At 34.6% G+C, this 15,821-nt stretch overlaps 2 protein-coding genes across 2 annotated transcripts; both read left to right on the top strand.

Annotated features, from left to right (window-relative positions):
- Positions 1-1,352: 1,352 nt before the first annotated feature.
- On the top strand, positions 1,353-6,749 carry LOC107015722 (peroxisome biogenesis factor 10). Its single transcript, XM_015216094.2, has 11 exons — positions 1,353-1,733; positions 1,817-1,848; positions 2,788-2,877; positions 3,235-3,329; positions 3,468-3,678; positions 4,346-4,415; positions 4,503-4,581; positions 5,174-5,307; positions 5,779-5,873; positions 6,006-6,094; positions 6,202-6,749. The coding sequence occupies exons 1-11, from the start codon at positions 1,538-1,540 to the stop codon at positions 6,302-6,304; spliced, it is 1,194 nt and encodes a 397-aa protein (XP_015071580.1). The 5' UTR covers positions 1,353-1,537; the 3' UTR covers positions 6,305-6,749.
- Positions 6,750-7,452: 703 nt separating this feature from the next.
- LOC107017156 (purple acid phosphatase 2-like) lies at positions 7,453-10,397 on the top strand. The gene is made up of 8 exons (XM_015217433.2): positions 7,453-7,729; positions 8,278-8,478; positions 8,573-8,684; positions 8,834-9,063; positions 9,166-9,304; positions 9,379-9,599; positions 9,697-9,818; positions 9,907-10,397. The coding sequence occupies exons 1-8, from the start codon at positions 7,544-7,546 to the stop codon at positions 10,106-10,108; spliced, it is 1,413 nt and encodes a 470-aa protein (XP_015072919.1). The 5' UTR covers positions 7,453-7,543; the 3' UTR covers positions 10,109-10,397.
- The last annotated feature ends 5,424 nt before the right edge of the window (positions 10,398-15,821 follow it).

The raw sequence follows: 15,821 nt of genomic DNA, 5'->3' as shown, positions 1-15,821 counted from the left end.
TAATGATGAATAATACATTTATCACACATTTTAAATACACTTATAATACAATGACAAATTTTTACCAAACAAACATAATATAGTTCAAAAAAAATTATAATTCAAATATATGGCATACATAATACACTTTAAATACATATCACAGATTTATCACAATATTACTATAAATGATAATAAACAAAAAGTATCACTAAAATCAGTAATTATTTTTTAAATGTATTAATTTATGTAATTTTTCCTTTAAAGTTTGGGCCGAAAGCCCAATTTACAACAAAAGACCAAGCAAAGCTTCAATCCAAACAAAATAAAGATACCAAAACCAAAACCAAAACCAAAATGAAAGCTACTAAGGACCCGAAATGCCTTGTTTGTTCACCAACTAAGCATTTTGTCCTCAATGGATTGAATCTATTCCTCGATAGAGATTGATACCACCATCCAACCTCCTAATTTTGGATGACAACGACAATTATTAACCGCTAACAGATGAAATCTTTGCTAATAACTCTGCAACTTTTTACAAAGCCAAAGATAAACACCCTTTTTTCAATCCTATGTCCTATGTGGTATCCCCGAACACCCCAAAGCTGCAAATACACACGTCAAATTGAACTTGCTTTAGACAATAGGAAATGAATGAAGAATGTTATACGTTCAACTCGTAACAGTTGTTTCTGTGATATTAATAACCTGTAAAAATGTTGGTTAATAGTTAGTAATGCTTCTTCTGGTCTGTGGTGTGCCTGTTTTGTCCATATTTGGTATTGCTTTGCCTTCATTTGGGATGTCATGATCTTGATTGAATTGGAAATCACCTGCGTGAAAAATCAAATTCGCAAAATAATCACAAGATATCACAAATTTTAGGCAAAGGTGAAGGTCATTTTTGAAGTCAAGCCATATCTATAATTTCTATTTATATAATATTTGACCGTGAATTCTAAACGATATGTATAAGCAAAAAGCAATTATAATCTTACCATACAAGATATCACAATACAACTAGCTATAGTTAATCATTCTCAAAAACCAATTGAAATGAATGACTTTTGACAAACTATTTCAGATTAATCATAACTTTATTTTCACCTTATTTATTCAATTTTTAAAATTCCTTCACCAATCAAAATGTTTTGATAGTTCAGCTCGAGACATGTATAAACACACTCAAAAAAAACTTAATCTCAAAAATTTTTTTTTTTAAACAAAGTTGCATTTTAATCTATCATAGAAAAAATTAATTCAAAAAAAGATCAGCTAATATGATTTTTAATTATAATTACAACAAGTTCATATTAATTTCTTATATTTTACTTGGGGGTATTTTGGTCCTTCCAATGCTATTATCTCTTTCCTCTTTTGTCTCTGTGTAAACTCGGTGCATTTGGTTCTTCGTTAATCTTGCCTCTTACTCGAACTCAATTTAAGGATTTTTTGGTTCTTTCGAGGTTTTGTAATTTTTGAGGCACAACTTTTTTTTGGGCTTAAAGCCACTACTTAGGGTTGAGCCTCGATTTGTATATCTGAATTCTGAACCATGGGATCGGGAGAACCTTCTAGAACTTCAACCAATGCCGGAAACAGTGACGGCGGTGGCGCATCAACTTCCGGCAGCAGCGTCAAGAGATTTCCGCTCGCAGCGCAGCCGGAGATTATGAGAGCCGCCGAGAAAGATGACCAGTATGCCTCCTTCGTCTATGAAGCTTGCCGTGATGCTTTTCGTCACCTCTTCGGTCTCTCTTACTACCCTATCTGTGGTTACCTTCACTACTTTACTATGTATATCTTTCTAAAACTTAAAGTAGTTGTTTTTCAGGTACAAGAGTAGCTGTAACTTACCAGAATGAGGTAATTCTTTTTATTAAGCTTACTTGCGTCTGTATGAGTTGTTAACTAATGAAAAAGTATTGGAACTTTTATTTGAGTTTTGTTGCTTAAGAGTTGAAAAAACCAAGTTCTGTTCGTTTTCAGTTTTTGTTATTGTTGATAGTGGATAAGGACCTTGTATGTACCTTCACATTTGGTTGTGTGATTGATTACTCTGTTTAGTAGAATAATGAACTTCATGGAAAAATCCATTTGCCAAGTGATATATTACTAATCAAAAAGAACTTAACTCCAATTGAGGTATTGATAATTCTGAATCCTTGAGAAAACTGCAATGGGGAGTTTGTACAGCAAGAATCACCCTCACCTCTTACTGTGAGCTTTCGTAGAATGATCCTCTTTTGGCTAGGGTAAGACCTGGTGGTTAGAGTTTGAAGTACTGTATGGGTTAGGATATCAAAGAAACAATGAGAACTACAAGTGACATCTGAAAATGACTGTAGGTATTAGTCAGATGAGAACTTTGTGTGCTCCTTTTATCTGGGTAGGAGTTTCAATTTAAATTAGTGAAAATGATTAGAATGACCTGGCATCACGAGAACAGTGTGATATTATAGCTCAAGAGCAACTTGCTTATCTTGACGACTTAATCATGAAGATGACCGACAATGTTATCAATTAGGTGGTTTTTCGTAATTCTACTCTTTGCTGTAGAATTGGATGGGTAAGAAGAATCATGTTTTTCTCTTCTAACCATGCCTAACACCAAAACTAATTGTATTAGTTCTCTCCTCTTTTACCCTTTCCTTTTCTTTTGTGGAGCCAAACGACATGAGATAGTCTGTGGGTCTTACTTGTGAAGCCTGACGGTTCTAATTTTATAAGTTGTTAACCTAGAATCTACACTGCAAGGATAGTCATTACTTCCTAATACTGAAGTTGGTGCATTTTTCATTTCAGGCAAAACTCTTAGGGCAGATGCTCTATTATATGCTGACAACAGGTGCAGGGAAGCAAACATTAGGAGAAGAATACTGTGATATCACTCAGGTTGAATGAATATATGTTTTGCTGTTTCTACATTGTGGATAAGTGTCTTGAGCCGTTTGGCTTTTCTCCTGTTGTGGATTTTGTCTTTACTCATGTTCACTACTCTCTCCCCTTAAGTTTATGTTGCTGAATTTAACCCAAACACAAACTAGAAATTTTATGAAGTGCTAGACTAGAACATTCTTTCTTTCTGATAAGTAACAAGTCTTTGTCGAAAATATTTTTATACAAAGAATGCAAAAACAGGTCTACATTTCTAACTAATATGATTTTTTCCATTTGATTTACTGCATCAGCAAATTTTGTTGCTCGTCTGTGCAAAAGTATCTATGATCGTATCACAATTTGGTATTACAGGTTGCAGGACCATATGGACTTTCGCCAACACCTGCAAGACGTGCTCTTTTTATTTTCTATCAGTCAGCTGTTCCATATATTGCAGAAAGAGTCAGGTTCATCTACATTTCTCAGAGATTTCATATAAAGATATACATACCTCTTACATTACCTTGTAACAATTATTTATTATTGTATGGTTTTGCAGACCACCAATGTTAATTGCCTTTTATTTATGATTTATTGTTTTTCAGTTCTAGAGCAGCTTCCCATGGCATCACCCTGGCTGATTCAATGGTGGATTATGCATTTAGGGATGATCCTACTTCAAGCAACGAAGCTGAGGCATCACCCACTTTTGAGATACGCTCATCTTCAACATCCACTCCATCAATTTCAGCTTTTTCAAGATTGAAAGCCAAGATAAGGGATTTCTGGTTGTATACAGTTCGAAGGTGGCCTTCGGTACACCCCTTTCTTCATAAGCTTTTGTTATCTCAGATTGCCGAAGCCTGGGCATGAAATTATGTGTTTCTCTCTCACTAGTATATATAACTCTTTGTCATAGATGTTATCCACAAAACTCTATGGATAAAGTTGCTTCAGTTAAATCTTAAGCTGGATTTCTTCTGAGTTGGAAATCTGTTTTTTTTTTTAAAAAAAAATTATACTGCAATTTGGACATTCTCTGGAACCTTATGAAGCATCTACAACTCCCTGGATTTCTTGCAACACTTTTTAGACTTTTGGCTGGTGTTTAACTCTCTGGATCTTGTACACTCATCAATTGTTAAGTCTAGAGGTCCTCGTGGAGCATTACTGCAAGTTAATATTTGTGATATTCCATATACCTATGACAAAGGTTTAGAATTACTTCCACCCTAATAGAATGTCTTGTGGCACGACAAAACCCTATTTGCTGATGGCTAACCTTGGAGCTGCCAGAACTGCTGACTGTCATGTTCAACTCCTTTATTTTGTTGTAGCTTGCCAAAGTGGCTAAGACATAGTTGACATGTAGAGATAATTGAGAAGTACCTTGAAAGCTATGTAATGCACATTTGATGAACTCTCCATCATCTTTCACTTCTAATTTTTGTAAAACAACATACATTCTTGCTGATTCTTGCAGATGCTTCCCCTTGCTCGTGAAATCTTGCAATTGGTTATCCGGGCCAATCTCATGTTCTTCTATTTTGAAGGTGACTTTATTTGCCACTCAATAAACCAATTAAGTGCTGCTAGTTTCTGAAACACATACTAAAGTCAGTAAATTCTCTCTGTGTCAGGACTTTATTATCATATATCAAAACGTGCTGCAGGCATACACTATGTGTTCATTGGAAAACCTATGAACCAGCGACCTAGGTAAATTGCTTCAAGCTTCTGTTGCATAAATAGTTGTATGGTCAGTTAACTCTTTGCATCAGATATCTGCTTTTGAAAAATTGCTTCTTGTCCCTCTAACAAAATTTGGTAGATTGCTGGCTATAAAATCTTTTTTGTTCGTTTCCTTGTGAAGGAAAAAGTTGCACAAAAATGGTCTTTTCATTTGACAAAAATGACATTCCTCATTGACCTTGGGACTATATTTTTGTATCAGTGCTTATTAGTTTTCTGCCAGCTGCTTCTGGTTTTTAATTTTTTTTTAAATGCTTTTTCCCTGGTATTTTAAAGGAAATATTGGGAGTACTGGTCTTCAAAAGGAGAGACTCTTTAGCTTTGCCAAAAATATTGGGCATTGGACGTGTCTTCGACTCTATATATGTGCCTTGGGGTGTGGGCAGTCAGATATTTCACTTTAATGTACTGTTTAAAACGTTTTCTGTATCAAACTTCACAGTAGTGGATCATTCTATGTCGCACATAGTCATTTCTGAAATAGTGATTTTTGGCTCCTTGTCTTCTGAAAGATCCCAGTTGGACATTATTGGCTGCTCAAAATGTTCTTTTCGTGCAGATATCAAATACTAGGGGTCTTCCTTCTAATTCAATTATGTATTCTTGCTGCTGAAGGTCTGAGACGTAGTAGTTTATCATCGGTTTCAACTTCTGCTCAACAAGCACCCTTTGGAACCTATCAAACTTCTGCAGGTAAAACTTTTTTGCATATACTTATGCTCAGGACTTTCTCTGAGTATCATGCACTAAATGTTTATTTATGTTTGTCACCCCAAAATACAAAATGTTTTATTGTTTGAAGAAAACGAATAGTTGTACCCATTATAGACTTCCATCATATGCTCCAAGGGTGTGAGTGTGACTGTGGCTTCGACACCAATAGAGGAGAGAAGGAGTTTAATTTCAAAATGCAGTTTTCTGTGATTTGGAAGATGAGATCATGGCAGAACTAGTAATTATGCTTCGTGAAGTCACAAAATTTGGTTTTCGTCTTCAAGGTTACTTTTTGTTTCTTTTCAGTCATGCACCTTTTCTCGGTCTGTAACTATACACTAGTAGATTAACATTTTGGTCTCTCTGTGTTAGTGTTTCCTTTTTTCTGGTCTTATCGTGGGTCAATTTTTTTCACTTTTTGGCTGTAATCTTTTCTCTTTGTATCTCTAGGCCGAGGTTTACCTGTTTTAAATGAGGAAGGCAATCTAATAACTGCAGAAACTGAGAAGTATGGATTGGTTGCTGAATCCACATCAACCTCAGAGGTATATTTCGTTTTACTTTCAAGAATTAAGTGTTCTAGGTAACTCATTTAGGTGATTTGCCTTAGAGAGAAGTGATAAACTTCCTTTGCTTAAATTTAATTATTTGAACAAATTACTCTTATGCTGTTTCAGTCTCAAGGAAACAGTCCAAGCAAATGTACGCTTTGCCTAAGCAGCCGCCAACATCCAACAGCCACACCTTGTGGTCATGTATTTTGCTGGTATCGACTCCTGACTGTTTCTCTTTATAGAAAACCTAAAAAAGAGAGGTAAATGTGAAAGAAGAGGGAAAAGACATAATGCTCTTACCTTTTTGTTTGATTTGCAGGAACTGCATAATGGAATGGTGCAATGAAAAGCCTGAATGTCCCCTTTGTCGTTCTCCCGTAACACATTCAAGCTTGGTTTGTCTGTATCATTCAGATTTTTAGTCACGGCTAGGGTGAAATATTGCAAAAAGATATCTGCAAAATAAATCACCAAGCACAGGTCTGTTGTGTCAAGAAAAGATTCAATAGTCTACTTGATGACGAAAAATACGAGATCCTGTTTTCTTTTCTGTTGCTCACACACAGCTCTGGAAGTGCTGTTGAGGTAAACTGGTGGTTGTGAGCCGTGTAAGTAAGGAGAGTTTTGCAACTAATTTACCACGAGTCGATGAGAAACTTTGGCGGATCATTTTATCGAAAGCAAGCACGTAACAACTTTACTTGCTTTACACACTGAACAACAATCATTAGATTTTCCTTCACAGGAATGGATCAATTACTGTTTGGTATGATCGGTACATGTGATGTAATACAAGAATTTGCTTGGTATGTTTTTTCCAGCATTCGTCGACCGGGTATGAGAAATAAAAATTGAAATGAAATGTAACATGAACTGCAACTTTTTGAAAAAATATATGAAAACATTTGCAAAGTATTTTAACTCTGGAATTTCAACACATATAAACCAAAATATAAAGATGAAATTTTTGCACATTTTTTGTATATAAACTAATTGTTCAGTCTAATTGGAATTTCAACACATAAACCATGGTTTGGATTATAATTGGTTCGTAAGTGAATACCAAGCCCATTGAGATGATTGGGTTAAATTCATTTTAGTATTTTAGCGCAAAAGGATTGAACTGTAATCGACATCTTGAATTCAGATATAGTTTTTTTCTTGGTTGATAAAATAAAACTTATCATGAAAAAATAAAATCACTTTTTATAACTAGAATATTAAAAAAAATAATCCAAATAAATGAAATCGTTTGACACACCCAAAATAACTAACTTTAGTCAGAATTAAAATTTGTAAAATATTAACGTTATCTGGTATCTAATTTGATGTATTGAGATAATTTATCGAATTATTTGTACTGATGATAGAATAATGAAATAAAACATTATTCCAGAGGAATAATGAATATTCTTTCCACGTTCTTACATCATACAGATATATACATACATCAATCACTATGTAAAACAAATTAGTTTTGACACTTTTGCCTATACGTGGAGCCCCTTTCAATTAAACCCATAAATATAACAAATTAAACCGAACAATTTTTATTTTTGCTCTTTCTACTAATGCTTCCTTAATGTGTTACAAATAAAATCTTTGTTTGACCCCAAAAAAAACATTTTTTTTTTGTTTTTGAATATATTCAAATCAAAGAAATGGTTACTGAAGGGGTTTATTCTGTATTTGTGTGTTTACTTATAGGCTTAGTTTTGAGTACCAAAATTGAGTTGTGTTATGGTGGAATTAGCAGCGATTATGTAAGAAATTATAATTCTAATGGGGATATGTTGTTGAACAGTGATGTATTTCAAGTGCCAACTGGTTACAATGCTCCCCAGCAGGTTTTTCTGATTTTTATTTTATTAATTTTTGAGTTTAATTTCCTTGAAAAGTATAATCCAGGGTTTAAGTTGATCTTAATAGAGTTCTATTTAATCTGTGATTGAGGTGTAACTGATTGATTCATTAGTTCTTATTTATACATTTCTGTCTTTTAAGTATTGAAAACACCTTGGCCCTTTTAGCTACACCCTGCTCTACCACGTGACGTAACAAATGGTCTCAGGAACATTAGGCTGTTAATAAAAAACCGAGAGGAGTATTCATAACGCCCCTAAACTTGATGAGAACTTAGGGGTGTATTTCTCTCATTGCTAATATTGTGGCATTTGGGAGCAGAATTTCATATAGATGTCTATATTAGTTGATTCTAGTTCAGCTCAGCTTTGTTGTGTTTATCATCCACATGCTTTTGAGTGTTGATAATGCCATTGTTTCTCGAGTGTCGTGATGAGATGAAACAAATTAGTATGTAGTACTTCAAGTTACTTGTCTATGGTGCTTCCTTGTGTATTTTGATTTAGCTCATTCAATCAAATGAATGTTGAAGGTTTACATAACACAAGGCGATCATGAAGGAAACGGTGTGATTGTTTCTTGGACTACAACTGATGAACCTGGCTCAAATGCAGTCCTTTATTGGGCTGAAAATAGTAATGTTAAGAGCTTCGCGGAGGGCTTTGTTGTTAGCTACAAGTATCATAATTACACGTCTGGATATATTCATCACTGTACCATCAAGGATCTAGAGGTACGTACAATGTAATTCCATTTGGGCACGTAATGTTTGAATTGAAGAATTAGAAATGCTTAAGAAAACGATATGTTTGATGATCTTATTGCAGTTTGATACAAAGTACTACTATGAAGTGGGGTTAGGAAATACAACTAGAGAGTTTTGGTTTGTAACTCCTCCAAAATCTGGACCTGATGTTCCTTATACATTTGGTCTAATTGGTAATGTCTAAAGTACTGCTCACTTTATTTTTTCCAGTCTTAAGGTCCCTCGAGACGATGATGTTTATATATCTTTCTTTAAGAGCATGTAGCTTGAACTAATTACATTAGTCATAGACTTTTTTCGACTCGTTCTGTTTATTTAACAGGGGATCTTGGCCAGACATACGACTCAAATAGCACACTGACTCATTACGAGTTGAGCCCTCTAAAAGGCCAGACATTACTCTTCGTTGGAGACCTCTCTTATGCTGATAATTATCCGTTTCATAACAATATACGATGGGATACATGGGGGAGATTTATCGAGAGAAGTGCAGCATATCAACCTTGGATTTGGACCGCCGGAAATCATGAACTTGATTTTGTTCCTGAAATTGTAAGCATCCTATTCATAATTATTCTGGAGGATGACGGTTTCTAACAATGATAGTAACTTGATAGTATTATTCCTATTCAGCATAGTCATTTTTTTTTGCAGGGTGAATCTAAGCCTTTCGTACCTTACAAGCATCGATTTTCTACTCCTTACAGAGACTCACAAAGTACTTCTCCGCTTTGGTACTCTATAAAGAGAGCTTCAGCCTATATTATCGTCATGTCTTCTTACTCAGCTTTTGGTAAGAAGTTAGCATTTGTTTAATAAGTTGTAAGTAAGTTTCGTCGTGGTATAATTGTTTCTCTTTATGTCTAGGTAAATATACTCCTCAATGGAAATGGTTAACGAACGAGTTACCTAAAGTTAACAGGAGTGAGACACCATGGCTCATTGTACTCATGCATTGTCCAATGTACAATAGTTATGTACATCACTATATGGAAGGGGAAACAATGCGAGTTATATATGAACCATGGTTCGTGAAGTATAAGGTGGACGTTGTCTTTGCTGGTCATGTTCATGCCTATGAACGATCAGTAAGTCTCCGTGCTTACCATACATGTAGTTACAGTCTAAAACTTAACAGCTTTTGTTTTCATCTAATTTATGTATGTTGTTATCTGCATCTAATAGGAGCGTGTATCAAACGTTGCTTACAATATCATAAATCGAAAGTGCAGTCCAGTTAAGGATGAGTCTGCCCCGGTATATATTACTATTGGAGATGGAGGAAATCAAGAGGGATTAGCTACAGAGTATATATACTTCAATTTGATCGATCGTATTACTTTCCTTTTTAGTCAGTTTCAAAAAAAAAAAAATGTCTCGCTTCATTTGTTGCAGGATGACACAACCACAACCAAGGTATTCTGCCTATCGAGAAGCAAGCTTTGGGCACGGGATACTGGATATCAAGAACAGAACTCATGCTTATTTTGTCTGGCATCGTAACCATGATGGATTCGCTATTGAAGCAGACTCTTTATGGCTTCTTAACAGATACTGGAAACTGGAACAATCCTCTGTAGCTTATTTCATGAAATGAGATAGTCCCTTTATCGCGTTACTGAAAATCGTACAACTACAAGAAAACTGTGAATTACAACGAGATTTTTGTGGGAATTAGTACGAAAATCTGTAGAAAACTTATTTGCAAATTTTCGTACTAATTTTCAATAAAATTTCCATATAATTCACACTTTTCTTGTAGAGCGTACTGTAAGCAGTACTTATAGTCTATGTAGATCTTAATTTACTCTTGGGAAGTAAGGAAAAAATGAAGCTCTCTCAGCTTGTTAATTAGCAAGTTTAATCATCTTTGTGTGAGTATGCAACGTAATATTTCCCATAAAATTGAGGTGTCAAAAAAGATTGTTACCTAAATTGAGTCGTCACACAAAAATGAGTATATGATATTTTTAGAGGTAATATTATGATACATATATTGAGTCGTCACACAAAAATAAGGCGTAAAATCCATTTATAATACTATCTCAGTTTTAATGTATGCTTCACCTAAAACTACAATCTCCATATTGTTATGGAATAGTAGCTTTTCTTCAATTATTATTATTGTCACACTAATCTATTTCTAAGAATATTTATATTCATAGAAAATGATTTTTATTATGTGTTAGCTAACAATAATGTTATTACTAATGAAAATTAAAATGTATATCAGTTACAACTTAGAATGTAGATGACATTATCATATTATTCTACAGTAGTAATTCTTTTGGGAGATATGAAAAGCAGGATGTTCAGTTATTTATGAAAATAACACATATTATGCAAAATAATTCAATATTTATTAATAGGATTATTTCTCATTTGAAATGAATCGTCTCCAATGCAAAGAGTAAAATAATGAAGAGGCATGGCTTTGATAGAGACACCTAAATAAATAAAATCTATTTTGGGTAGGACTAAATGCAAGGAGGTGGTTCATGATCGAGTCTCAAGAAGAAGGAAGTTGTGGTGGCAATAGCAGGTACGTCATGTTGGTTTGATCAGAAGAACGAGGGAGATGAGCGGGCTAAAGAGGACAAAAATAATACGACAAAAATATGCTAAAACTGGATAGCCAACACATTCTTATTTTGCATGAAACTTCACTCTTTCGATAAAAACAAAATATAATTCAGAAATTTATAACTTTAGAAAAACGTAAACATCACGTATTTTCATACGTTATAAACTGTGTTTGATATATATACTCAATGTCGTATATACGTCCAATTCATGTTTCACACAAAGATGAGGTATTAACTATTATTGCAAAGATTGAGCGCCCATCTAATTATTTAATTAATTGACTATCTCCTCCTATATACATAGCTTAGTAAAGAAAGCATATATATAGCAAATGATTCTTTTTTTAATTTTCTTTATAGTGATAACTTTCACGTGATATATTTTAAAAGATTTTATATTAATTACCTAACAACACAAAAATATATATAGCAAAAATTCTTTTTTTTAATACCATTATTTTTGCTTCTGGTGGTTAGAATTAATTCAGAGTGGTATTATTACACTGATTGAATGCTTTATTGGTGCTATCAATCCTGATGAGGTTCAATTCGTTAAGTGTTTGAAAAGATAATATCAATACAATGAAATAAAAAAAGTCCAATTGAGGTGACTTGATTTAAAACGAAATAGAATCGAAAAAAAATGAAGTAATTATTTCCTAAATTGTGCTAATCAAATTCACTGAAGAATAGAAATATTAATTAATCGCAAAAGATATTTCTATCTTTTAGCACAATTTAGGAAAGAAAAATAGTTTGAATTAGTAAGCACTAGTCTTAAATCAATTAACTAACATAATCTCATAGAGTGTTAATTATTTATTTCTAGTGAGTAAAATGTAATGTTTCTTTTAAAAAAAAAATAGTAATTCTTTAGAAAAATACACGCAGGGAGTGAAATTAGTTTTAATAATTTATCAAGTAAATTTGACGATCTCTAACCATTACTGTTGAAGAAGAAGGAAACTGACAATTGAAACATGTTAAAGGAACAGATCCAACACAGTTGACTGATATTTATAAACATAAGTTAATATTCATAAATTTAAAAAATGTAAACAACACACACGTTCATACGTTACAAAATTATGTTTGATATATATACTCAACGATATATATGTCTAATACATATTTCACAAAAAGAAATAGAATCAAAAGAAATGATGTAATTATTCCTTAAATAGTATTAATCAAATTCAAGGAAACATAGAAATATTAATTATTCGCAAGAGATATTTACATTTTTTAGCACAATTAAACGAAGAAAAATCTTCTGATTTAATCAGCACTAGTCTTAAATCAATTAACTAACATAATCTGATGGAATGTAAATTATTTATTTATTTCTAGTGAGTAAGATGTATTTGTATTTTAATAAAATAGTATTTTCCCTAGAAAATTACATGTGGAGAGTGAAATTTAATTTCAATAATATATCAAGAAATATTGACTATTTGTAACACTTTCAAATATAATTAATTCTTCTGAAATTGATTTGTTTCACTTTAAGTAATTTATAATTCCAAACTCACTTTTTATCAATTTTACCCTCTCAAATAATAATCAAGGTAATGCAAATCTCTAGCTTGGGTGATTTCAATTTTCATAAGACGTATTTTTAACTATACTAAAATTTGATAAAATACAAGCTGAAAATACCTGTACACTTAGCCTCATCAAGAAGAAATTGGTGGCAATGATTGGATCTGAGGGAAGTTTAGAAGGAGGGATGGAAAAAAAAGGTAGATAGGGTGGTGGTGATGGCCAGATCTGAAGAAGGAGAAGAAGAAAATGGTGGTGATGGATGAATCTAAAAAGAGAGGATTAAGAGCTAGGACGAGTTTATTGTGGCAGCAGGAGGTGGTGGAAATGGCGATAACAACGATGATTTAATTAAAAAAAAAAAGAGAATTCATGGAGACACCCAAAGTAGGAGAAGAAGAAAATGGTGGTGATGGACGGATCTAAAAAGAGAGGATTAAGAGCAAGTACGAGATTATTGTTGCAGCAGGAGGTGATGGAAACGGCGATAACAACGATGATTCAATAAAAAAGGATGAGTTCATGGAGACACCCAAAGTAGGAGAAGAAGAAAATGGTGGTGATAGACGAATCTAAAAAAAGAGGATTAAGAGCTAGGACAAGGTCACTGTGACAGGAGGAAGTGGTTGAAACGGCGATAACAACGATGATTCAATAAAAAAAAAGATGAGTTCATGAAGAATCTAAAAAAAGAGGATTAAGAGCTAGGACAAGGTCACTGTGACAGGAGGAAGTGGTTGAAACGGCGATAACAACGATGATTCAATAAAAAAAAAGATGAGTTCATGAAGACACCCAAAATAGGAGAAGAAGAAAATGGTGATAATAGACGAATCTAAAAAAAAAGAGGATTAAGAGCAAGGACAAGGTTATTATGGCAGCATGAGGTGGTAGAAACGGTGATAACAACGATTATTCAATAGAAAAAAGATGAGTTCATGGAGACATCCAAAGTAGAAGAAGAAGAAAATGGTGGTGATAGACTAATCTAAAAAGAGAGGATTAAGAGCAAGGACAAGATTACTATGGCAGGAGGAAGTGGTGGAAACGGCGATAACAATAATGATTCAATAAAAAAAAGATCGAATTCATGGAGACACCTAAAGTAGGAGAAGAAGAAAATGGTGGTGATGGACGGATCTACAAAGAGAGGATTAAGAGCTAGGACGAGGTTCTTGTGGCAGGAGAAGGTGATGAAAACGGCGATAACAACGATGATTCAATAAAGAAAAAAGATGAATTCATGGAGGCACCTAAAGTAGGAGAAGAAGAAAATGGTGGTGATGGACGGATCTAAAAAGAGAGGGATTAAGAGCTAGGACGAGGTTATTGTGGCAGGACGAGGTGGTGGAAACGACGATAACAACGATGATTCAATAAAGAAAAAAGATGAATTCATGGAGGCACCTAAAGTAGGAGAAGAAGAAAATGGTGGTGATGGACGGATCTAAAAAGAGAGGGATTAAGAGCTAGGACGAGGTTATTGTGGCAGGACGAGGTGGTGGAAACGACGATAACAACGATGATTCAATAAAGAAAAAAGATGAATTCATGGAGACACCTAAAGTAGGAGAAGAAGAAAATGGTGGTGATGGACGGATCTAAAAAGAGAGGGATTAAGAGCTAGGACGAGGTTATTGTGGCAGGACGAGGTGGTGGAAACGACGATAACAACGATGATTCAATAAAGAAAAAAGATGAATTCATGGAGACACCTAAAGTAGGAGAAGAAGAAAATGGTGGTGATGGACGGATCTAAAAAGAGAGGGATTAAGAGCTAGGACGAGGTTATTGTGGCAGGACGAGGTGGTGGAAACGACGATAACAACGATGATTCAATAAAGAAAAAAGATGAATTCATGGAGACACCTAAAGTAGGAGAAGAAGAAAATGGTGGTGATGGACGGATCTAAAAAGAGAGGGATTAAGAGCTAGGACGAGGTTATTGTGGCAGGACGAGGTGGTGGAAACGACGATAACAACGATGATTCAATAAAGAAAAAAGATGAATTCATGGAGACACCTAAAGTAGGAGAAGAAGAAAATGGTGGTGATGGACGGATCTAAAAAGAGAGGGATTAAGAGCTAGGACGAGGTTATTGTGGCAGGACGAGGTGGTGGAAACGACGATAACAACGATGATTCAATAAAGAAAAAAGATGAATTCATGGAGACACCTAAAGTAGGAGAAGAAGAAAATGGTGGTGATGGACGGATCTAAAAAGAGAGGGATTAAGAGCTAGGACGAGGTTATTGTGGCAGGACGAGGTGGTGGAAACGACGATAACAACGATGATTCAATAAAGAAAAAAGATGAATTCATGGAGACACCTAAAGTAGGAGAAGAAGAAAATGGTGGTGATGGACGGATCTAAAAAGAGAGGGATTAAGAGCTAGGACGAGGTTATTGTGGCAGGACGAGGTGGTGGAAACGACGATAACAACGATGATTCAATAAAGAAAAAAGATGAATTCATGGAGACACCTAAAGTAGGAGAAGAAGAAAATGGTGGTGATGGACGGATCTAAAAAGAGAGGGATTAAGAGCTAGGACGAGGTTATTGTGGCAGGACGAGGTGGTGGAAACGACGATAACAACGATGATTCAATAAAGAAAAAAGATGAATTCATGGAGACACCTAAAGTAGGAGAAGAAGAAAATGGTGGTGATGGACGGATCTAAAAAGAGAGGGATTAAGAGCTAGGACGAGGTTATTGTGGCAGGACGAGGTGGTGGAAACGACGATAACAACGATGATTCAATAAAGAAAAAAGATGAATTCATGGAGACACCTAAAGTAGGAGAAGAAGAAAATGGTGGTGATGGACGGATCTAAAAAGAGAGGGATTAAGAGCTAGGACGAGGTTATTGTGGCAGGACGAGGTGGTGGAAACGACGATAACAACGATGATTCAATAAAGAAAAAAGATGAATTCATGGAGACACCTAAAGTAGGAGAAGAAGAAAATGGTGGTGATGGACGGATCTAAAAAGAGAGGGATTAAGAGCTAGGACGAGGTTATTGTGGCAGGACGAGGTGGTGGAAACGACGATAACAACGATGATTCAATAAAGAAAAAAGATGAATTCATGGAGACACCTAAAGTAGGAGAAGAAGAAAATGGTGGTGATGGACGGATCTAAAAAGAGAGGGATTAAGAGCTAGGACGAGGTTATTGTGG

The sequence above is a fragment of the Solanum pennellii genome, chromosome 4 (genome assembly GCF_001406875.1).
Source record: "Solanum pennellii chromosome 4, SPENNV200".
Lineage (NCBI taxonomy): Eukaryota > Viridiplantae > Streptophyta > Magnoliopsida > Solanales > Solanaceae > Solanum > Solanum pennellii.
Note: the sequence above shows the minus strand (reverse complement) of the source record. Positions and strands in the feature narration are given on the sequence as shown.

Coding starts and splice junctions, on each gene's coding strand:
- LOC107015722 (XM_015216094.2), top strand. CDS start 1,538: ATGGGATCGGGAGAACCTTCTAGAACTTCAACCAATGCCGGAAACAGT. Junction 3,330..3,467: donor TATATTGCAGAAAGAGTCAG/GTTCATCTACAT, acceptor ATTGTTTTTCAG/TTCTAGAGCAGCTTCCCATG. Junction 4,582..5,173: donor CCTATGAACCAGCGACCTAG/GTAAATTGCTTC, acceptor CTTTTCGTGCAG/ATATCAAATACTAGGGGTCT.
- LOC107017156 (XM_015217433.2), top strand. CDS start 7,544: ATGGTTACTGAAGGGGTTTATTCTGTATTTGTGTGTTTACTTATAGGC. Junction 8,479..8,572: donor GTACCATCAAGGATCTAGAG/GTACGTACAATG, acceptor ATCTTATTGCAG/TTTGATACAAAGTACTACTA. Junction 9,600..9,696: donor TTCATGCCTATGAACGATCA/GTAAGTCTCCGT, acceptor TGCATCTAATAG/GAGCGTGTATCAAACGTTGC.